Genomic DNA, 22,857 nt, shown 5'->3' with positions numbered 1-22,857 from the left:
TACAACTGGTAGTGACAGCCACAGAGAAGGTAAAAACTCTCTGATCCTCAGAAACCTGCTCCTGGCAGCTGAGCAGTGGGAGCCTATGCTAACATTTCCCACGGGCTTAACTAGCACCGACTGCTGTTGCAAAATGCAGAGCTCTCCCGTTTTCTGCTTTTAACCAAGATGTAATTTATGAAATTACCTTTCTCTGATTAGGACAAGTTGCATCATGAGATATTGGTCTTTCTTAGAAAATTGCGTTTGCCTGGAGCTGTGGCTCTTTTGTTAGAGCAAAAGCAGCTCTAACTACTCTGTCTTAGACCCCTTTCTCTCCTCTCCTCTTGCTGGCTTGGAACCATGTCATCCTACCAAGTCTGACACGCTCCGGATTCGGGGCAAAAGGGAAGGGAGAGTTGGGACAGGCAGGGTCTAGAAATCCCAGCCCGTCACCACCAGTGTGGTGATGAGTCAGGGGGCAGCAGGATTTACTCAGCAGCCTTTTTTAATTTGCAGACCTCTTCTGCTGAGTAGCCTTTTTGCTGATAAACCCTAACAGTGATAGATATTGATGGAGGGGACAGAGGTTCAGTGAGAACATGTTTGGACCTTGTCCTTAAAACCAGTGACCTGGTTTGTACTGCTGAACGGTGCCTTTATAAAGGAACCATCATAAAACACCTGTATTCATCCTGGAATGAAAAAGCTGCTGTTAACATATAAAGGGCTTTCTCCTGGACTATTGTATTGGTTTTGACTAAACGTATACTGTATAGAAGTGATTCATAGAGGAACATGTCTGAGCACGGTAGGGTGTTACCTCTTGGGTAACTAAACCTACTTTTAGCACCGGGGTTGACTTCAGGCAGCTTATTTACTGAAGGGCTCTTCAGCATACTCGAGCCAAATTGCAGTGATGTTACATCACATGGTATTAATGAAATTATTCCAGAAATGAACTTGGCCTCATGTTCAGGTTAATTTGCACTATAAAGACTTCTCTGGAACAGCTATATTGGCAAACTCTCCTGGTTGAAACAGGGCTGATATTGGCAATAAAATGTCACTTAACTATTCTGGCATCAGTATGTCTTCACATGCCATGAATCTGCCTTAGAGGCAAAAAGATTTGTCTCCGTGTACATCACTTGAGTCAGGGATGTTGTTCTTAATCTTGTGTCGATTCCCTTCAAGGTTTTCATTTGCCAGATTTACTATCCCAGCAAAACCCTGGAATATTGAGTTGACCTATGTCTTGATTTTTCTCATCTTGGGGGGGCATGGGGTTTTTTGTTTTGAAAGGTAGCTTGCTTTTTTCTTTATAAGAGCATATTGTTTACAAACACAGCTTTCTTGCATCATGGAGTTGTAGCCATCTCTTGTACCCTGTGTGGTAGGGATATTATCAGTTCTCTGTGCTGGAGTTTACATTGCTGGCTTTCTTCAGTCGGAGTTTAAATTTAGTCAGCAAAAGGCAAATCTGGAATCTCTCAGAATGACAGCTAACACTTAGGGGATGAAGAAAGTTTACAAATATATCAGCAACAGATAATCAGTGAATCTTCATTTTACATCTACAGTCTGCCAGAAGTGAAAAGGCTTTCCAAGCTACAGAGTGATACAGAAACACGTATTGCTTCTGAAATATGGTGGGTTAATCTGCTTTAATCTTACAAGAATCTGTACAGAACAAACCTCAGAGTTTTTCTGCAGCATTTGGGACCTTCTGAAGCTTTAGTTCCTCTATCTGTTAGAACCACAGGGGAGATTTGAATTGTGATTTGTCTAAAGGGCAAACAGGCCCTGGGAGAGTCAGGACTTGTTTTTTTCCTCGTTTAATTTTTGTGGGTTTTACTGTGCAATCAACTTGGTAATGAGCCTGAACACTCGCTCCCTCTGTGCCCTCCATCCCCCAGTCACATGGAGGTCTCCCAGCTTGGGTTTGCTCATCCCCTGTAACTCCAGCTGACTTGGCTGGAAGCATAGGTCAGGGTTCAGGAGCCCTTTTAGTTAAGTTGTTCCCATGCCTGTTTCACATAGAGCACGTTTGATTGTTCAGTGGTCATAGTTGTGGAAAATCAGATCTGAAAGGTGTTTATGCCCAGAGTTAGATGAGTTCTTCAGAATGTGCTGGGTGTGAACTGCAAGGTAGCCCACTCTTCTGCAGCACAGAGCAACCACGGGAGCAAAGGAACGACATACCTGAGACAGACTGGAGAAGGCAGCACCAACATAGAGCAACCTGAGTGTAGCAGCTGGTGGCTGACCTGGGCAGACCCAAGGGAAATCTGCAGTGCAGGCCTGTTCTTGCTTCTTCTGAAACTGAAACCCTTGTGAATTTGCTTGTGAGAAGAAAGCACTGGTGGTGGGCTTGGCAGCCTGGCACGTGGTTCGTTCTTGGCTAATCCCGCTCCAACGTAGTCTATCAGAACAATAGAAGTGGGAGTTGGTGTGGTGACTCAGTGCATGATCAGAGTTCAAAAAAAGAAAATGCGTCTTTCGGTGTTCAATACGCACATTATTACAGACTTGTGTTTCAGTAACTGAGTCATCTATCCAGTTATTCCTTTCCTTACACTTAAGAGTTTGGTGGTTCTTTGCTTGTGATGTTTTTGCTCCTGGCACACATCCCTGGCTTCTGACCAAAAGAGCTTGTGCTCTGTAGATGTGGCAAGAAGTCCTTGGATATGTGCTACTTCGGGTTGGTCTGTCTTCAGCACAGAGTGTAACAGTAGATGTATTGCACAGCATTTACTGTTACAGTCCCTTCTTGTCCTTGTTTTCCTGATGTCTGGCTTTTCTTCTCTGCTTCGAGATGGCAGAATGTAAATTATAAATACCTCAAAACAGACTGGCTCTGCTGGGCACGTCCTGTCTGTAAAGTGCCATCCATGTATACGTCCCTTGCTGTTCTGCAGCTGAGTCTGTTAGAATTATTTCCCCTTGCCTTCTCCCTGCTCCACCCTTACTTACCCTTCCAAAACTCATCTGACTTGTTCCATAGCTTAAGTTTTAAAGGGTCATTATTCTGTGACTTTCTTTCTCCATTTGGCACAATTTTTATTTCGTTATGCAACTTCTGCTGTAGCACTCGGTCACCAGCTGCATGCTATTTTTTAATAACTTCCATTGTTTCTCATAGTATTTTTAACATAGTTCATGTTAGGAGGAGCTTAACGGTTTTAAGAGTTAGATACAAGGAATGGTTGGAAATATTTTTTTCTAGAATAACCCCCAATGCTAGGTTTTAGAAGCCATGGATGCACTGGAGAGTGTGGTTACCCAGTGCAGTGATCTGGAGTACATGAGACGGACTGCACTGGAAAACTCTTGCCTATGGGACATTCTGCATGAGGTGCAGGATTTCATGTCTGTCACTTATAAAAGACGTGTCTGGATGCACGTGACTGGAGTCCAGACATAACTGAATTACTGCCGTTCAAAGAAGCTGTTAATACACAACTAGGAATGCTGATGCTGGAGGGTTTTCTACTGGTGATTGACTGCCACCCCCATTCTCCAGTAGGTATTATCACTCCCTGGCTCGTACTGGTGGACCTTTATCAAGATTGATCACTGCCTTGAAGGGAACTGTAATATGCAGTTCAAAAGCCGTGCTTCTACGGAAATAGGCTTCTTCTGGAAATAAGGTTAAAGCCATAAAAAGTCAATCACTTGCCTGCTAGATACCAGCTTATTTCCTAAGGAGGATTTCTAAGTCATTCTTTGTATCCTGTTTTTATTTCATGCTCACCTCGTTGTTTTTGCTCCAGTTCTTTCGTCGCCTGCCTTTCACATACTTGGTGCTATTGTCATCTCCCCTGTCCCCCAGTGAAATGCTCTTGACTGTTCCTTACCTTGGTTTCTCAGCTGTGGTTGAAGTTTCTTCCATTAGCTTTTTTCTTTCCTGTACAGTTGCTGTTAATCCTTTTTCCTGTATTTGTCTCTTCTCCAGTCAAATAGGGATTATGCAAGCTGTGCTGTTAACTGCAGAAGTGGAATCTAGTTTCCTGAGCTGACTTTCCCCTACTCCTCCTTCCCTGTTCGCAATTCCCCCACCTCCCCAAGTGCCAGTGAACAGCAGGAGCGGATGTACATCCATCTCCTGGTGTGAGGCAGAACTAAACAAGCATGGTGAAGCCCTCCAGAAATGTTGGAGCTTGCCTTGTTCCCCCCAAAAATGCTGGGTCGTGCAAATGCTTCATTCTAAAAGCATTGGTGTTCAAATTTGGCATTTAGAGAGCCCATACGTATCTCCCCTCTGGTGTGAATGAAGAACTAAATTGAGAGGTATAAGCTAACATGCAGAATAGGATGTGGGTAGGTGTCTTTCTCCAGCATGGGTCACTGGAATAGATTTGCTGGGAATTCAGAAGTGAATTTTGTGAGTAGGTTTGCTGAACCCTTGTTTAAAACGCTTGCAGTGAAACATCCAAATAAGACTTGTTTCAAATGACAAAGGCTTGCTTAGTTCTCTTAGTAACACAGCCTGCATCATCTGTCTCTGAGCCATTTTTCCATCATAACTGCTAATGTCTACTACACAACAACCAGCACTTGTCAGCTGGAGAATACTGGGTTGTTTGCAGTGGGGGAGACGTCCAGCTCTTAGGGTTGGCAGTTGTTCTGGTCAGTGATGTAAGCCCAGTCAAAACAGAGTAACTTTATTGTTGAGAGCTAGTTGCAGCCCTTTCTCTTCTTCTGCTTGGGGAAGGCAAAACCCCTCCATGTAAATAACATGCCATAAAGCACTTGGACGTCTCCAGGCTAAACTGTCTTGGATTTCCATGCATTGTGTATCCAGCTGGTTTTTTATGATCCTGTATGGTGCTTCCTAAGGAATATGGTGTGTCACCTCTGATTCTTTGGATACGTTTCCACTGAGCTTCCAGCACCAGTTGCTGCATCGTGTTTGCTTCTGCTTTCTAGCTGTGTTTGGCCTGCTTGAGCTTGACAAGATAAAAAAGATGGCAGCCCTAAGCTTTTACTAGTGTGATCCATTCCCGTGCTGCTGTTTGGTGTGCTGTCTGCTGATGGTGCTTCTTGTTTGCTATTGATTTCTCTCCTTTTGCTTGCCAGATATCTGGATGGCAAAGCCTTAGAGCTGCAGTTTTCTTTAATAATACGTGTGCTGCAGTGAAGTGCCCTGTCCTCAGCTTGTTGTTTGGGGATACCTACAGCTTTTGGATCATATATCTAAACCAGTTAATGGTTAAATGAAGGCTTACTTTCTCTTATATATGTTTTCACCCACATTCTTATTTTCTATGCTTTATAGGCAGTGATTAGGCCCTCTGTTTGTAGCTGGACCTGCTGTGTCTGTAGGATGATATAAATTTTGACATGCTGTGAGCACCATGTGAATACTGGTTACTGACCTGGGCATCTTAGAAAGTCAGTTTTGAAACGGGTTTTTCAGGGACTCTTCCTTGCCCTTACCGAAGGTCTCTCATACAGCTTTGCACTAGATAACATGGTTAAAGTAGTAACTCCGGAGCATAACACAGGATTGTTCCAGACTTTGCCAAGCTAAGGGAGTGTCAGTGATCCTGCTCTAATTCAGCCTTCGGAAGTGCTGGGGAATAGATGAGGCTGTGTTAACGGTGGGGTCTCTGCAGTTGAAAGCAGAGCCGTGTAAAGAAATGCTGTAGAAGGTATGTGATGTTGCCCTTCAGATGCAATCTGCTGAAATAACTTGTTTTTTTTTTTTCTTTCCCCCCTCTCTGTGATTGAGGGGATTGTACCTGCATTGCTGAGGTTGTGTTACCTTCCTCCCCAAAAGACGCACTGCTTGGGGCCCCTTCGAGGGCTGCTTTTCAATCCATTGCACTTAAATGAATCTGAGCTGGGACTTGGCTCATTGACCTCTTTAAAACGGTGTTATCTTTCTTGTGCTTTATCAGATCGAGATGCTGCTTCAGTGATGTTGCACTCCTGCGTGCAGTGGTGAACCAGCGGGGAGGATGCAGAGCACCGTCTGCTGCGAGCAGGCAGGAGGATTAGTTCTGCTTGAAGGGTCTGACACAGATCCACATCTCTGAGGGGGGGGACAGTGAGCATGTGGGTTGGGCATCAGAAATAGGAAAGCTCGCCCTCCCTCTTTGTGTAGATGAGGAGGAAATCTGAATAAGCAGCTCTTTGTGTGCGCGCTTATCTATATACTGTCTCATTTAGCCTGAGGTTTTCCCACATCTGCTCCCGTGCATGAAACATCAGACTGAAACACATTGCTCTACTGAAATGTTCGGCATTAGAAAGCTATTTTTTGTTGTCGTTGCCCTCCCAGTAAGCCTGTGGCCTTTTTATGATGTTTTGTACTTTTAACTGTCTTATGTGTGACTACTGCCATAAAGTAAGAGTGAAACATCTGCTTTTCTAAATGTTCCAGCAAGGCAAAACTGTTTCAGCGGGTTGTGTGTTTGAAGCATGATACCCAGTTGGGCGCAACTCAGCTTTAAGTCTGTAAATAGAAGTTTTAATCTCTGTCCTGCTGTTTCATTAGCTAGGTTTTCATGTGGGACAGAGGCTCACAGTAGCCCAAGATAGCATGGGTCGTATACGTGGCCTTTTTCTAGAAGTGTTTGCTTTAGCTAACTTGCAGTCATAGTGAACTTTGTGGCTTTCTGTAACAGTACTACTCTGTCCATGGCACTAAAATCACAGTTGGTAAACATCTCTGCTCTAAAATCTGTTCATCGCGTGTTCCTCCACCTATCTCCAGAGCTGCAGTAAGGCTGTGCATGAGATCCAACCCAAAGAGGCCTTAGTGGCTTCACCGAGCACACTGCTACTTCTCTAAAAGTAGATAAACTGGTGGGTCGCTGCTGTGCATCATTCCTGTAACTTGGATTCATACCGTGCTATGGTGAAACATCTTCTAATTGCTCTTTTTCTGCTAAATCTTCTCGAGGGTAAGATGGTGGCTGGGGGATGCAGTAAACTGTCCCTTCTGACTGGTCAAGGAGCTGGAGGTAGATGAGCAGCTCCAGGGTTGGAAGAGCCCAAGAAGCTCTTTCTGGAACTCCACTTTTCACAAAAGCTGCCGCAGGGTTGCATTGGTTTATTCTGAGGAGGTATATTTAGGTCTGGAAGAGTAATTACACAGCTTTGAATAAGTCTCAAGTCAGAAGAGGGCAAAGCTTAGCTTGGCAGGGATTCAACCTTCTGGGAGTCTTTTTGCAAAACGGTACAAACGGCTTTTTTAAAATAAAACTTCTGAAGACCCGTTGAATTGGCACCTAGTACCAGTCATTGGTCTGATCTATTTCTGGCTCTCCAAATACAGAGTAAAACTTAAAATTAGACACTTCTGGTTTTAAGCTGTTAGTTTCTGCTTTGCTTTTAGGTTCCTTGTGATTAGGATGGAAGGAAATGCCTCTCTCAGTGCAGCCCTCACCACGCTTCTTGTGTGATTTTGGTTTCTGTGTGATGGTTCCTAACTGTACATCAGAGAATATTCTAGGGCTAAATGCAAAACTGCTCCTCATCTGAGTCCGCCTTTTCCCCCTATTTTAGTGTTCTCTAATTACCAGCCTAACGATAGCTTGATGGGAGGTGGATAGACAAAGCCCATCGCTTCCCGACAATGCCATCTTTTGGAAATGTGGAACTAATTTTTTAGAGTTTGGCTTGAAACAGTAGTGCTGTCGCTTGCTTGTGTAATGATACTGACCCAGCCCCCACCCTTAAAAGCCACTCTTTAAAATAAAAAAGAAAGTTGAAAGTTGTTGTTGAATGATTGTGAAACTTGTGACTGGAAAGCAGCTTTGCATTTTATCTTGTAAACTCCTTTCCGCCCTGTGCAGACTATTCCGAAGACATAAAAAGCCCCAAGCTACGCATGCACCTGCAGCTCGGGTTCGTGTTCGCGGTGCTGTGGGTAACATAACCCCCCCCAAATCCTTTTCCTAATCCCTTGCGCCATGTGGTATCGACAGCAGTTTTGGAAAGCCAACATACATCCTTAATAAAAAGCAGAATGTCTGTTAGCAGAGCTTACGCTAACAGCAAATTAGCTATGAAGGAGCTCTTTATTACTAATCAGTACTTTTTGCCATGTTTTGAAGTAATTAGCCTTCATTGGACTTAACAGCATCTAGCAGATGCTTAATCATAGCTGCATTGTAATACGAGTGAGAACTCATGAGTAAGGAAACTCGCACGCTAGAGCAGTTCTTGCCGATCCTACTGACGAAGCAGCTGCAGGGAGCCAGGCGCATGCGATGGGCGTTCGGGAGCTGGAGCTTAGTCACTTAAATATTCTCTTGTGACAGGAGTTAGAGCTCTGAGCCGTGTTTGTGAACGAGGTTTGCAGCAACGTGCTGTTGTACCTGTCTGATCTGAAGATCATTCACTTGTAGCTGCCTTCCAGGATTCGGCTTGAAGCTCTGGTGTCGTTAGCAGAATTAGCATTAGCCTTGCTCTCTAGAAAATAGCAGTTCCTTTTTAAAGACAACTAATGCTGCTAAAATATTCGGTGTTGTCTGCATCCCATATACCTTCCTGGTATTTCTGAAGCATGTGTGTTCGCAAGCGTTTTTCTATTCTGTTGAATTCTTTTTTTCATCTGTATCTGAGTTTTCCTTCCTTTAGGTCATTCAAGATACCTACTGTTAAGTCAGGTTTAAGGCACTTCGCATCTGAAATTTAACTTGCCTAATTTGGCTGGCTCAGTGACTATTTTATTATAGGCAAAGCCTTTTTAATTCCTCTGGAAGCGTTTCTTCTCCTGTCTGAAGGAGCTGGAGTGAGTTGAATGGAGCAATGAGAACCAGATCTCATCTTGAATTAATCCCAGATTCAAAGGTATTTTCGGCACTTAGATGTCTCACTTTTCAATGACTTCAATAGCTAGCCTTAGTTCTGTCTGGAAGGAGTTTAAGTTCACTGCCTTGAAGGAATTGCTGCCTTCTGTTTTCCCACGTTTTAAACAGGGATGATCAGCCCTTATCTGCATTAGAGAGGATTACAGGTTTCAGTTATTTGTCAGCTACTCTTTTTCTGTTCTCTGTGTTTGCCTTGGCCAGCACATTCAGAGAGGACAAAAGAGAGGACTAGAGGGGACCTCCTGGGTCAGGATCCAGTCCCTGGTATCTGTCCTGTTGGGCTCACCTCGAGGTTGCAGAAGGGCTTGTTGGGCTGTGCGCAACTTCTGCCCCTTCCTTCCCAGAAGGAGAGTTGAGGCAATACCAAGACTGATCGTTCTCCCCTTTGCCACCGATCTCTTTGGCTCGCACCATGCCTGGGTCAGATGGTGGGACGCCTCCCTTTCCCTGCTAAAGCAAACACTTTATCGGGTGCCCTTGCCCCTTTGTCCTGTGCTAAGAGGAGAGATAAGAGCGAGATGCAAACTTGCTAGCTCATAGCTGTCAAAACTGCCTTCCCTTCCCTCCCCCTGGCCTCATTACTTTGAGAACTTAATTGGCTGAGGGCCAAGCTCTGAGCCATAAACGGATCAGGTCCTGCAGAGACTCAGTGGGGAACCAGAGCCCCGGGGAAGGGCCCTCACGCTCCTTTGAACCTGCCTCCTTTGAAGGGTGAAATCCAGCTTCCCCTGAGGGGTCTGCAAAAGCCAAAGCTATACCTGAAATGATTCCTGCGCTCGGGAAGGCTTCTTCTCTTCCTTCTGCGGCTCAGGCTATGCTGGAGTCATGCACTTCTCCACTCACCCTGGAGATGCGAGTAGGCTGCTCAGAAGCTGTGCAAGGAAAACTGCCTCCTCCCTGGCTGAGACTGCCTTACAGTCTGAAACACACACACACCCACACACACCCCCCCCCAGTGATTTGAAGCACAGTGTTTGCTTGGTGTAGTCCTGTCTGCATGCACCCGGGAGCATTTCCACGTGCATTTTTGTCCTTCTTCGAGCTGGCCGTCCTCGCTGGCTTAGTCCCAGCATAAGAAGCAGGATGGCTGCCTGGGACACGCTGTCCAGGACACATAGCACATTCGCTGTACAGAGGCTGTACAAAACAGGCACATTGTAGGAAGATAAGCTTGTGAACCTTCAGCCCAGTTCGGTTACGGAGGCTGGCTCTATCCCGGCCGGACAATGAATGAGCTAAACCGGCTAAGCAGGAAATGTCTGAGAGCTTGTGAGAGTTTTAAAGGCAAACTCTGTTGATGAGTTGATTAGTCTTCCCTGTAACCGAGGTGGATTTTACCTGTATTGACTAGTGAAAAGCTTGATGCTAATGGAACACCTTTGTGTGGTGCAGTTTCAGGTGGTGCGGACCAAGCTGTGTTGTAGAGGATCTTTACAGGCCAGGTTGCCAGTCACTAAAAAAGATACTTAATAGTCGGGATTGATTTGGCTTTGTACCTTTATTTGAAGACTGTATTTTTTTTTTTTTTGCATTCTCATAGAGAGGAAGTTCAGGAAAACTGTGTCCGCTGGAAAAAGAAATTCACCTTTGTGTGTAAAATGAGTGCCAACCCAGCCACAGGACTCCTGGACCCCTGCATCTGCCGAGTATCTGTCCGTAAGGTGAGCATCTAGCTTCTGCTTCTGGCAGGTAGTACTACCAGTGTACTGGTGTTGGTTACTAGCTGCTTTTTTGGCAGCAAGAAGAATTGCATGGACAGTGGTGGGAAGGAAAGATTGTTTGGGCCAGGATGTGACTCAAATGGAGACTCTCTCTTGATGGAGGGTGGGAGCGACCAGGGTGGTGGTAACCCTTGAGACACAGAGGTTTGTGAAATCCTGAGAGCAAATTCCAAGATTGAGTAAAGACTTTCCCCCTGTTTCCCCAGCACATAAAATAGCTGCTTTTCCTGTTTGTTTTGTCTCCCATTACAGGAGCTGAAGGGCGGAAAAACCTACTCAAAGGTAAGAGCACAGAAAGGGCAAATGTGGCAGAGTGATGATGGTCTTGTCTTCTGTTAGTGCTTTACACCCATTAGAAACTAGTGGCTGCTGCGTGAAGCAATCTGGAGAGACAGTCATTAGTTCTTAGTTTAAGCCTGAGTTAAGTGATTTCCCAAAAAAAATCAGCTTGCTGGGACATGATCCAGATCACACTGGATGTGGATTTGAGAAGGGGGTTGGGAAGATGATCTGCATGTCCTCAAACTTTGGGGAAGTTCTGAGTCAGATGTGAACTCTCTGGCTTCTGGCAACGTCTCACTAATAAAGAAACACAGACTCCTGTTCTCCAGAACACAGCAGCCAGCTGTGGCTGGGGTAGGCACCTCGCTGCCTCACGAGTGCAGGCAGAAACCTACAGCAGAAATCACCGCCTTCCAAAGCACAAGAGACATTGAGGCAAAAAACAAACTGATCAGCAGGGATGTTAGTTTTGGTTTGTTCCCCCCCGTTTTCTTGCCTGTGCTATGGGAGAGACAATGGGCCACCCCGTTCTCCTCTTTGTGCTGGATCAAGAGACAATGTTGGCTTAGAAGTTGAGCTCGTGCAGAGCCTGAAACCATGTTTGTTTGAAAATGAGTCACTGCTGCTAGTTTCTAATAAACAGATGTTCAGGTCACGCATGACCTTGTAAGAATTTTTTCTAATCGATAGCCTTCCTGAGACCATGGAGGCAACTGGCTTTGAAGGCTGAACGGCACTCACTCCTATGTACTGCTGTGCTGCGTGATAGAGGGCAACGTTGCTGCCCACACCGTTCCTTTTTTGTTGCTAATTAGGACATGGTCTCTGGGGCCATCAGTTTCTGTTTCACTAAATTCGTGCTAGGGGGAGGTTATTCCTCCATTCTGCAGAGCTGCCTGTCCAAGGAGAGCAGCATAGCTGGAAGAAGAGACATACCTCTGAGACAAAGTAAATGCATCAGCCTGCTCCTCCCGCAGTGTCCATCCTCAAGCTTCCCACAGTATTTGGAAATGCAGAGTTAAAGGAAGCCTGAAGGTATGTCTCCATGGTGGAGTTAACCTGGGCTCTTATTCAGGCCATGTTCTAAAGTACTTCCCTTTTACTCAGTCTCCAGTCGTGTGTAGTGGCATTTTGAGAGAGACCTAGTTGCTCCAGCCCAGAATTAGAGACCAAAGCTCAAGTACTTGTCATCTCTTGGGCTCGTATCTTGCTTGGTCTCCTGTGAAGAAGGCAGATGCGTTCTCCTAGAATTCAACAGAAGATGACCCGAGCATTTTGGCAGCTTGGGGACAAGGGATGTCACACCAGACAGGGTGATTAAGCCTGCCCTATGGACTAGGCTTGTTCCAGGCAGGTCCTCATGGCAGAACTGACTGACTTGGGATTCCTAACATTTCTAGCAGAAGTCTGTGGTGTATATTCATGCAACTGTTTTCCCATTCTAAACAATGAGTCCTCACCTTTTTAAACTATATTCATTCAGCTGAAAAATCCTCCAATTGTGGCAGCAGATGTAGAGGAAAATGCAGCTTGTGAATGCCCTCTTTACCTGGTCCCCCTTCAGCAGGGACTGAGAGTGATGGAGCTGTTTGTGCTCAGGACAGAGTTTCCATCAACTCGCGCACCTTTTGGTTTGACATTAACGTCACTTCAGTGTCAGGGGTTATAGAGCGGAAGCCAACAGGAAGGACTGATAAAGCGGAAACTCTCCCCGAGCTGGAAGAAACACCATCAGCTGGCTGGAAAACTGAGGAAACTATTCTGAAAGGTTAGCTCTGAAAACATCCTTTTGTTAAGGGATCCTTCCTCTATATACTGGGAGTCTGCTTCCTGAGAAGAGCTTCTGACCTCGGCACACCATATTGGTTGAAGAGGGATCTGGGTCTGGGCCACTCCTGTGCCATGTTGTTCTGCTGGTGTGGTCATGCCGTGTCTTCTTGGTCTTCCAGTTTTGTCGCAGTGATGGATTGCAACTCCCGCTGTGGCTTTCTCCTGTCCTGTTTATCTCTGAGAGATAAAAATTCACTGTTTTTTCCTTATCAGTGAATATTCAGCAAGCAGCATAGCCCTTGGCTAGAAGAGACAGAGGAACATCTACAGTAAGGGCTGGAGAAACGCTTGCATTAAGGGAATTCTTAAGAAGGGAGAAAAGAGGGAGAAAAGTTAGGGGGTTTTTTCCTTCCTTTTTTTTTTTTTTTTTTTTTTTTTTTGCTGAAGAAAGGTTCCTGCTCTATCCCACACTTTTTTTTTTTCCTTTGCCATCAACTCTTTTTCCCCTTTGAGAGTGGGATGCAGGAAGCAGCTATGCTAATCTTGCTGCTGTGTTCCCCTGAATCATATATCTTGTGCAGACTGTGGTTTAGACTTTTGATTTGGAACAGTGGGAGCTGGGGTTCATACAGCAGTGACTGTGGTTTGTGCTGTGACTCCCTATCAGCTTCCACAGTTGACAGAGCACCACATTTCCTTAGGATGGTGCTACTGTTTGGGGCTCCCTGTTCGGTTGTATCATCCAGCTGTCAGCACTAGGGCAGGAGAAATGTACTGCAATGCACAGAATAACAGCTAGGTCTGAGCTGCTGCTTCCCCACCTTCTCTCCGTGTTCTCGTGGAAGCTGACCTGTATGTTGAAGTGATGCAAACTTTCCATGCTTGGATGGTTTTGCCAAATACGGGGTACAGCATCTCTTCCTGATCAGATTAGATGAGACACGACTGACTTTTATTGCTAAAACGCTGCATAAAAGAAGCTGTAACTTTTTCTTTGAAATGCTGTATTAATACACCAGGAATTAGAGCAGAAAAACAAAAGTACTCTTCATTGCGTTCGTCTTTACTCTAGAGGCATCAGTACCCTCTTTGAATTTGCCTGTGATCTTCAACTTTCTGTCACCTTCCCTATTTGCTTCCCCTTTGTTAGAGAAGGTTTAGAGGGCTCACAACTAAATCTCTCCAAATACTTCTCTTCCTTTCTGCCTGTCAAACATACCACTTGCTGGTTAAATCTTAGCAGTGTGAGGAAACTTTGCCCCAGCAGTTCCCCAGCCCAGCAGCCCCATCTGTGGGGGTGAGGCACATGCACTGCTGCGTGGCTCTGGACTTCCAGCTTGCTGTGCTGAAAGTCTCAGTTTTGTTTTTAAGGACAGTGTCACTTTCCTCTGTAACAATATCCTTTCATCTCCTGGTTCACATGCTCCACTGCATTCTGGGATGGCCCGATACAAAGAGTGCCTTATTATGTTTGTGTATGTGTGATTCTGTTTTTTCCACATCGTTGACCTAGTGCCTTCCATGTCCTTGGTTATGCAACGACTGCGGGCTGGTTAACACTGTCCTGGCCAGCACCACTACTGTACTTCCTTCCTCCACACGGGGCTGGCTTCCTGAAGGCCTCCAAGTGTCCACCTGGCTTGGGATTAGGAATGTGACCCTGCCCATCCTCGAGAGCAGGGGGTCTTCGCAGCCACGACTGTGTGTGTACCAGCTCCCGTTTCTGCCCTTGCTTGCAGATGTGCTCTCTTCCTTTGGTCTGTGTGACGCTGCATATCCCTTTATTGAATGATTTTTCTTCTCTCCCCTTCCCCTCCATTGTTTTCTTGGCTACAGCTGGGCTTTGCTGATCTAAATCTGGCAGAATTTGCGGGCTCTGGATCCACTGTCCGTTGCTGCTTGCTGGAAGGATATGATACGAAGAACACCCGACAGGATAACTCCATCCTAAAGGTACGGCAGCTGATGCTGCTACAGTGGAAATCCTACTATTGAATTTGGAAAGATCGCAGCCAGAGTGCAGTGCTAGGCCTGAGAGAGGGTCCTGTTATGTACGGAGACAGGATTTTGTTTTTATGCTGCTAGTCTGACTTGAGAAGTTTCCCATTATCAGAGTTGCCCTTTGGTATCTTGGCATCCATATGGCCAAGTGATGACCCTTGGTAGCGTTCTTTGTCATCAAAGAAAGCGTGAACAGGAGAGGGAAAGAAAGTTCTAAGTGCATTGTCGGGGTGGCCAGGCTGGTGTCCTGCTGAGCCACTGCAACTTGGATCACTGATGCCAGTGATTTGGGGCAGGGAAGGAAATACCTTGCTAAATCCCTGAAGCTGATTTCCTTTGGAAAGGAACTAGGTCTACTAATCTTTACACTTAGCCCTTGACCTCCTGGCTGTTGTGAAGTGAGGAGCTTGCCGCAGCATGGCTAACGATGTGCCTTGTCCCCCCTCTCCAGGTCACAATCGGAATGTCCCTGCTTTCGGGGGACCCCTGCTTCAAAACGTGAGTTTCTGGGTCCTTGCCCCGTTCTGGGCAGACCAGGACACCTGGTTCTTTTGCCATTCTCTGCTGGAGACTAAAATTTATGGGGAGGGGGGAAAAGATGGGGGTCGGACTAGATGACCTGGGGGTTGGACTAGATGACCTTTAAAGGTCCCTTCCAACCCAAACTATTCTATGTTTCTATGATTCTAAGATGCCCTTGATATTGGGAAGAACAGGGGAGGGCTTGAAACTGGTGGTCTAGATTGTTGAATCAGTCAGAATAGCTAAGCCAGCCCGTGCTGCTGGTTGGTTTGTTCTCTGCTCTGGTTTTCCCAGCTTGGTTATTGGTTATGCCAGTATTTTCCCTGCTAAGTGTCCGTTAGGTTTCGGAAACTAATGGACGTTGATAACAAACTTCATGTTTTGAGTGAAGGACAGAATTTCTCATAGCTCTGGGGTTGGTTTCACTGACCTCCAAGAAGGGAAAGGTCAATGAAGAAAACAGTCTTGGAAGTGGATGCACTTCAGCACATATCGCACAGGATAAAGATCTTGAATTGAAACAGCAACAAAAATACCGCAAGGCTGAAACATTTTAGTTTTCCTTTTCTTCTACAGGGACCCAGGTTCACAATTTGTATTAATTAGCAGAGAAATTGCAATCATGTACTTTTTTTTAATGCATTGTGATAGGAAAGAGTAAGTACAGTTAAGCTATGAAGCAGTTCTGTTGCTTAAAGAATTGTTGGGGGATCAAATACATCAGCAACATGTACCTTCATACCACAGTATAGCGTTGCAAGACTCTGCAGTCCAAGCCAGCCTGCCTCAGTGTGCTGTAAGGTGTGTGACTATACAGGACTGCCGTGTGCTGATACCAGTATTTTGTGTTGACTCTCAACACTATGAGAGAAGAAGGCTTTACCTTGAGGCCATCTCTTGTAGTAGTGGTATTCTGGGCTAAAAGGTCTAATTTTAGGAGCTAGCTTGAAGTGTATAAATTAGCTTGCATTCTTGTTATAAAATGCTGCATAATTTTTGGTTTGTTTATTTTGTGAATGGCTTTTCATAGTGCTGCAGCATTTTCTGAGACTTTCAAACCCTAAATGCAGTGTCATCTGATTCTGAAAAATTTCTACTTCAGAAGGAAGTGTAATAAAGAAGTTTTGGATATCTTGAACCATAACTTTGTAACAGTTACAGATGTTTTAAATCTAGGGTACTAGGATGTCTGGCAGTAATATGTCTGACAAAAATACCTGTTGCTCCTTCACTGTGGAAGCAAGTCCCACTGTTAGAGTGCCTGAAAATTATACAGAATTGGATATATATATCCATTTAATGTAAGTAGGGTCAGTCTGAAAGTCACACCTCCTAATTTCCTTAAAGGATTTCTGCAGTCATTCCCATCTTTTCCTTATATGTTGACGATGTGCAAATGGCTAAAAATGGAAGCTTTGCGTGTAGAATAGTCCTTGATCAGTAGAGCTTTTAAGAAATGGCGCTCATTAGGGGATTAGGCAGGAATTAAACTGTGCTGGGAAATCTCTTCCGAGCGCTGACTTTCTGCAGCACTCAGATGAACCTTCTCCTCCTGGGTGAGGCGCAGGAGGGCAGAGCAGGCAGAGCAGCCTGAGCTGTCAGACCCACGGGCTGCTCCGACAGCTGCTGCAGAAACAGTTTGCTTGATTAAGGCTGTAAAGGCCTTGTTAACCTGCAAAGTCAAGTCCCTAAAGTACGCGGGTGCATGTAAATCACTGATAACGTGATTAGGGAGGGTTTTTTTTTCTTCTTCCTGGGGAAGGCATGCTGTGGGTTTCCTGAAACCTTTATGGCTGTCTGGCTGCCCATATAAAATATTCTCAGTGCTTTATTTTTTTCTCCCAAAATACTGCAAAGGTCCTCTCATGTAGCATCTTCCCTCAGAGCTCCAAGTGAGACAAATAAAAGTTTATCTTTCTCACTCCTCACTTAAAAAGCATACTATGATCCATTAGTTCCAGTTCAGACTTCAGGCTACAGGGAGGTTAGGGCTCCAACAGGAATACTCACTTTGCCACGCTGCACATGCCATGGCTTCCACCCAAAAACACTTCTGGAGGAAGGGAGGGGGCTCCAGGCACTCGCCGCTCTGCCCTGCAGTCAGCATTTACAAAGGGATGTTGGGAGCACGCAGAATAACCAGGAAAATAATTTTGACAGCTGGAAAAACACTTTAGTCTCACTGAAAAGGAGTTTAATCGTCAGTTAAAAAATAGAAAGGTTATTTGGTCGTTGTAAAAGTATTCTCATAGGGGGATGGCGTTGCTGGGATAAAAGGTTTCTTTTTGACCTGAGCCAGAAAGGCATAACAAAAAGGTGCTGGAATTTAGAGCTGGACAACAGCAAACTGGCTCCTGTTTGCGAAGCGAACTGGACACTGCACACATGTTGGGGGAAAAGGGCAGCTCTGGGTGGTCTTCTGGAGGATAGTGCAGGCTCTGAGCCTGTTGTCCTGTATAAATGATTGAATGGTCCCTTTTTGCCTTAGTTTACCTCAGAAACGTGCTTTTCCTTGTAATGCGGTCCAGATGCAGTACGAGGTAGGGAAGACCTGAGTCTTGCATGTAGGAAAGCAAAATCCAATGTCACGCTGTGTTGCTAGTCACAGAGGGCTGCCAGCTTCCCCGTCCCCACGAAGGGTAGGGGCAGGCGGGGGAACCCTCTTGATAGAGCAGAGTGGGAATTGCGGGCGTGGTGGGCTGATTCCTGGTCCCTGCCTGGCAATTGGTAACCTTCTTCTGATTACAGGCCTCCTTCCACCGCCAAATCCATCACCATACCAGGACAGGACTCTACCCTGCAGCTGACCTGTAAGGGCGAGGGAACCACAAGCAGCAGCAGCAGCAGTTCAGCCACGATTGGCTCTCTGCGTCAGACAAAGCCAAGAACTGCCATTCTCAGCTCGGGTATGAATGCCCGTCCTGGAGCCATGCAATGCTTGGGCTGTGCCTGGACACTCTTTTGTTTCTCCCAGCAGTTGCAAGCACAGAAACTCTTTAATTTTTCATGTTTTCCCGCACTCATCCTCACCCCTCTGCTCATTAAGAAAATTGAGAAAAACAAAACCATCTATTAAGTGCAACTGAGGGGAGGAAGCATGAATCTTTGCCACATGTTTCTGCTAGTGGAGATAAAGTAATTTGTTCTTTTTGCTGGGGATTTAATAATTCACGTATTGCACTCATCCCTGCTTTCCATTGTGTTCAATGACACTTAACATTGTTCTCCACTCAGCTATTCTGTTGCTTAGACTTATCTTCTAGAAAAGTTCCTTTGAAGGTTTTAGAGGTTGGTTTGAGGTCTAATGGCCTTGTTCCAGCTGCTGATGCAGAGTTCTTTGGCTTCTCTATGAGGCTGTTTTCAAGGGCACTGCATTTTCCCATAGCCTTTTTTTCTTCCCAGCACACTCCAAATGTGCAGGTGGATAAACTGCACCAAAATAGCACTCTAGTCTCATCACCTCAGTGACTTAGCACAGTGTGCAAGTGCTCTTCTTAAAAAGCTGGCTAACGTGTTACACTTGTGCACTTTTGGATCAGCTTGCTGCAAGAGAGACAAGCAGGGGCAATAGCAAAAGAACAGAGGTTATGCTGAAGTTTCTGTATCAGATTCGATGTGATTGAAATGGCATGGGCTCTCTCACAAGTAATAGAAGGGGAAGACAGGAGAAGCACCCAAACAGAGGTTGTAATACTTTACTGCCAGTGGCTATTTAATGCTTTCTTAGTCTTAGCTTAATGCTTTTAACTATGGATCGCTTCAGATACTACCTGTCCTTCTAGATCCTTCAAGCCCCTGGAGATGCTTTTAAATTCAGGCGCTGGATGCTAGAGTTAGTGATAAGCTTGACAGAGCAGCTCATTGTTGTCTCCCCTACTCCCCAGCTGCTTCTAAGCTCTGTGCTAGCCTGTACAGCAGGGCTCTGCCAACAGACTTGCCCTTTCCTTGATCTAGCGTCCCAAGATCAGCCTCCAGTCCAAAGTGATCTGCCTGCAGTGTGTTGGCTTGGGTACGGTGTAAGTGGAGTACCCTTTTGTTTCTTGGCAGGTGTCCCAGAAGAACCGGACCAGAACCTGTCCAGCCCGGAGGAAGTCTTCCACTCGGGGCACTCGCGGAACTCCAGCTACGCCAGCCAGCAGTCCAAGATCTCCGGTAACCATTGATCTGCACAGCTCTGCCAGCACCATCCCTTTTTCTTTCCTGCAACAAGCTCTTGTGAGAGTGATTTGCAGCCATCTCTCTCACCCTGCCCTTTAATATCAGAGTCTCCTGTTTAGTCTCTGCAGATGACATAGATGTATGTCTAAACCTCTGTATAGGGGAGCAGAAATGCTGGTCTGAAGCTGCCCTGCCTGTTAACTGTGCTGCCAGGAAGGGGGGAAGATCTGGTTTGTAATCACTCTGGTTTTGCAGGTTACAGCACGGAGCACTCCCGTTCTTCTAGTATGTCTGACTTGACCCATCGCCGGAATACCTCCACCAGCAGCAGTGCGTCCGGAGGGCTGAGTATGACGGTGGAGTGTCCTGAGGGAGAGCGGGACCACAAACTAGAGAAGCCACCTCGCCCCCCCAGACCAGCCCTTCTGCTGGATAGACCCTCACGGTAGGTAGCTGAGGAGCAAAGTGCCTTCTCTGGGAAGGCAAGACAGAATCTACTCCTTTGTCTTCATGCGGTGGTTGATTGGTTTGTAGCTGCTGAGAAGAAGGCTATTGCCAAGGGAAGCCTCTGAAGTCTGTGTCTTGAAAAGCTGAGTAAGTTTTCCCTTCATTTTCTCTCCCCAGGAGGAAAAAGGATTCAGTGGAGAGTCACCCAACCCGAGTGGATGACACCAGAATCGATGCTGATGATATAGTGGAGAAAATAATGCAGAGTCAGGACTTCACAGATGTCAGCAATACCGAAGGTGAGAGGATGAGTCTCAAAGGGGAGGTCTTGGCTGTTCTTTTAGCAAGGCTGCCAAGCTTTTATAGTCAGATCTGATCTGCCGTGGACTCCCTTCTCCTTTTGACAGCAATTTGCTTTCAGTGCTTGCTAGGTGTTTCTATGGTAGGTAAACAAATCATGTGGATTTGAGAGCTGCACATCCATTAGGAAATAGCACTTGCTGCTGTTCTACACACTACAGCAGAGGCTGAAGAGTAGCTCAAACATACAGGATGAGAGGGGGAAAAATACTGATTCTTCAGTGCAGTGGAAATCGGTTACATCAGCTGTCTGCACTGCTCTAGTGGCCTTCATCCAGGGTCAGCCCAAGGGTATTTGTTAAAGTAGGAGAGCACAACTGGAGGGGAAACAGCATGTCTCTGCAAAAAAATGGGAAGAAAGATGGGTCACAGTGCGCTGGTGATCAGGTCTGTCTGAGAGCCTAAGAAGGGGTTTTCTCCATTGCAGTCACAGCATCTGTTAAAAGAAAACTAATAACATCACTACATTTGTTCTAATTTTCCGGTTTAGCCTAGAAATCAATCTTTTTCATCTAGTTGAGGTTTTTCGATAAGTTTTAAACCTGAGCCTAGCTTGTTATTAGTACTTCTATAGTTATCACCTTAAATCATCGCATATGGCAGTGTTCTTATCATATGGGAATTTACACCTCACTCAAGCATGGGTTAAAACTAGATTGAATGTAGCCGTCTCTCACCAGCAGAACAGGCTGAGTTTCTCCTCCAGTGAGCCTACAAAAGCAGCATGAGGCTCCATATCTCACATGTTCAGATGTGTTTAAGCTGACCAAGAACTTGCATCAATGGAATTGCCTTAAAAGAAGCAGCTGGAGGAGTATCACTGAATTAATTTCTCTGCATTTACTCTTCCAAAGCTTGATGCTGTGGTTGATTTGTACATGAGGCTCCCTTTCAGAGCAAGAATGGGAGTTCCCAGGGGCTCTATTACTGTGGGAACACCAGAAAGTGTGCACATGCATTCCCAGAAACGCGCTTGTTCCCGTGCTGACTGTTGTGTAATGCATCTGGGAGGGGAGCACCTGGCAGCCGTTGGTAGTTCTGGATTTTGATGTCGAATTTCCTTTCCTATCTGCAGACAGTAACCTGAGGTTGTTTGTGAGCAGAGACGGAACGACTACATTGAGTGGTATTCAGCTGGGAAACAGGTAGGCTTCCTGAAAGGCTGGCAGACAGAGGCACTCCAGAGAGATTAGTCAGCTCTTTGTACTCAGGAAACTTTCACCTTTTGCTGCAGGAGAGATTTCTAAACATGTGCAACGTGGTGGCTTTATTCCCACATTAACACCCCTGGGATCCCTCTGGTGACAGGCTACATCTGCACTGGTGTAGGAATGCAGTTCTCAGCAGGAGCTCAGAGGGATAATGTGATCCTAGTTGTTAGATCCAAGAACAGATGTAAGGAGTAAAAGGACAAAATGGTAGAGGTTGGTTCCTGTTTGTTCCTGCACCCGACTGAAGGCAGGGAGCTTTGCCTCCTGCTGGCGTGCAGCAAAACTGCAGCAACCTGGTTTATTGTCCCTTTTCCCTGCCTCCTCCGTCTTTGTCGAGGGCTTGTTCTCTCATGAAAGGCTTCTGAACAAATAAAACTTTTTCTTGCCACAATAGCTTTTAGTACAGTGTCTTGGCTAGTTGTGTTTGAGCCTTTATAGCACCTTTTGAGGTTAAAAAAAAAAAGTAATAATGGTAATGCAAAGATGTGTCAAGTCGGTGGCAAAATTGGGAGCAAAGCAAAGCTGGGAACGCTGGCTCTTTGCGCAGGATACTCTCCCCCTTTCCTCTGTCCTTTAGAAGGATTCATGTGTTACACCCAGCTCTTTCAAGTGCTCTAGTGTTAGCTTGCCACGTAGCTGTCTGTTTTGTGTTACGAGGGTTGACTTCTCGCCAGACTGACTCGTTGTTTTCAGTATTTTGTGCGGGGTTAGAGGGCGATGTTGTGAGTGGAGAGCTCTGAATAAGAACTTGCTTGCTCTAAGTGACTGAGGAAAATAACCGGGCTTTCTCCTCTTCTCCCCCTCTGCCTCTCCAGGGTCTCATCTGGAGTTTACGAGCCAGTGGTGATTGAAACCCACTAAATGTGAAGAACAGGGTAGAGCTGCTGGAAACAGGCCCCCTACTCAGTCCGCTGCCACATGGATGCCAACCTTTACCTCTCTTCATGCAGCATTCCAGAAGGGATTTCTCCACGCCCCTCCCCATACGTTTGCACTGCAGAACTACTCTGAGACCACTCCAGATCATGCACTTTCCCTGTGTTGGCATTACCCTTCTCCACTTCCCAGTTGTTCCAGTGCCTACCTTCCCCCTGTTTCTGATCAGACGCAAGGTGTCTGTTGGGCTTATCCTTAGTCCTAGAGGATGTTGCTCATCTGCATCCCTCACTCCACCCGTTCACTTGTAACAGGGGACTTCTCAGCTTCTGTCTCCCCAAAACATTGGGTTATACCACTGTGAACTCTTCAAACCACTGGGGGAGGGGGATTCTAACCAAACCGAGAGCTGCTTGTGGGTGACACGGTGAAATGGCCACTTGCAGGATGCTTTATTCCATTGACTCTGCAAGGGAACATCACCTTCCAAGGCAACGGTTTTACTGAACAAGGTATGCTATGGTGTGCACTTCACCTTCCTACCCTCAAATCCCCAAACATCCTCTTCTCATAGGAAATACCTCCCAAAAGTGCATTTCAGAAAACTACCGCAATCCAGATGGGAGTTGATAAATGGTTAAATGCTAGTGCTTGTTATACCACTAACTGCATTACGCCCTTCCACTGCTGGGCATGGAAGGG

The 22,857-nt window shown here is 45.9% G+C and overlaps 1 protein-coding gene across 1 annotated transcript in view; it reads left to right on the top strand.

Moving 5' to 3' along the window:
- FAM102A (family with sequence similarity 102, member A) overlaps positions 1 to 22,585 on the top strand; it is a 32,332-nt gene extending 9,747 nt beyond the window's left edge. The window contains exons 2-11 of the mRNA XM_009572722.1: positions 10,348 to 10,468; positions 10,781 to 10,810; positions 14,417 to 14,533; positions 15,033 to 15,079; positions 17,852 to 18,009; positions 19,151 to 19,255; positions 19,517 to 19,706; positions 19,886 to 20,007; positions 21,144 to 21,213; positions 22,095 to 22,585. Of these exons, the coding sequence (XP_009571017.1) occupies positions 10,348 to 10,468; positions 10,781 to 10,810; positions 14,417 to 14,533; positions 15,033 to 15,079; positions 17,852 to 18,009; positions 19,151 to 19,255; positions 19,517 to 19,706; positions 19,886 to 20,007; positions 21,144 to 21,213; positions 22,095 to 22,140 (1,006 nt within the window). The 3' untranslated portion in view covers positions 22,141 to 22,585. The remainder of the gene's footprint in view (positions 1 to 10,347; positions 10,469 to 10,780; positions 10,811 to 14,416; positions 14,534 to 15,032; positions 15,080 to 17,851; positions 18,010 to 19,150; positions 19,256 to 19,516; positions 19,707 to 19,885; positions 20,008 to 21,143; positions 21,214 to 22,094) is intronic.
- Positions 22,586 to 22,857: the final 272 nt, after the last annotated feature.

Source organism: Fulmarus glacialis, unplaced genomic scaffold (genome assembly GCF_000690835.1).
Source record: "Fulmarus glacialis isolate BGI_N327 unplaced genomic scaffold, ASM69083v1 scaffold40272, whole genome shotgun sequence".
NCBI lineage: Eukaryota > Metazoa > Chordata > Aves > Procellariiformes > Procellariidae > Fulmarus > Fulmarus glacialis.
The sequence above is the reverse complement of the archived record's forward strand: the minus strand, read 5'-3'. Positions and strand labels throughout refer to the sequence as shown.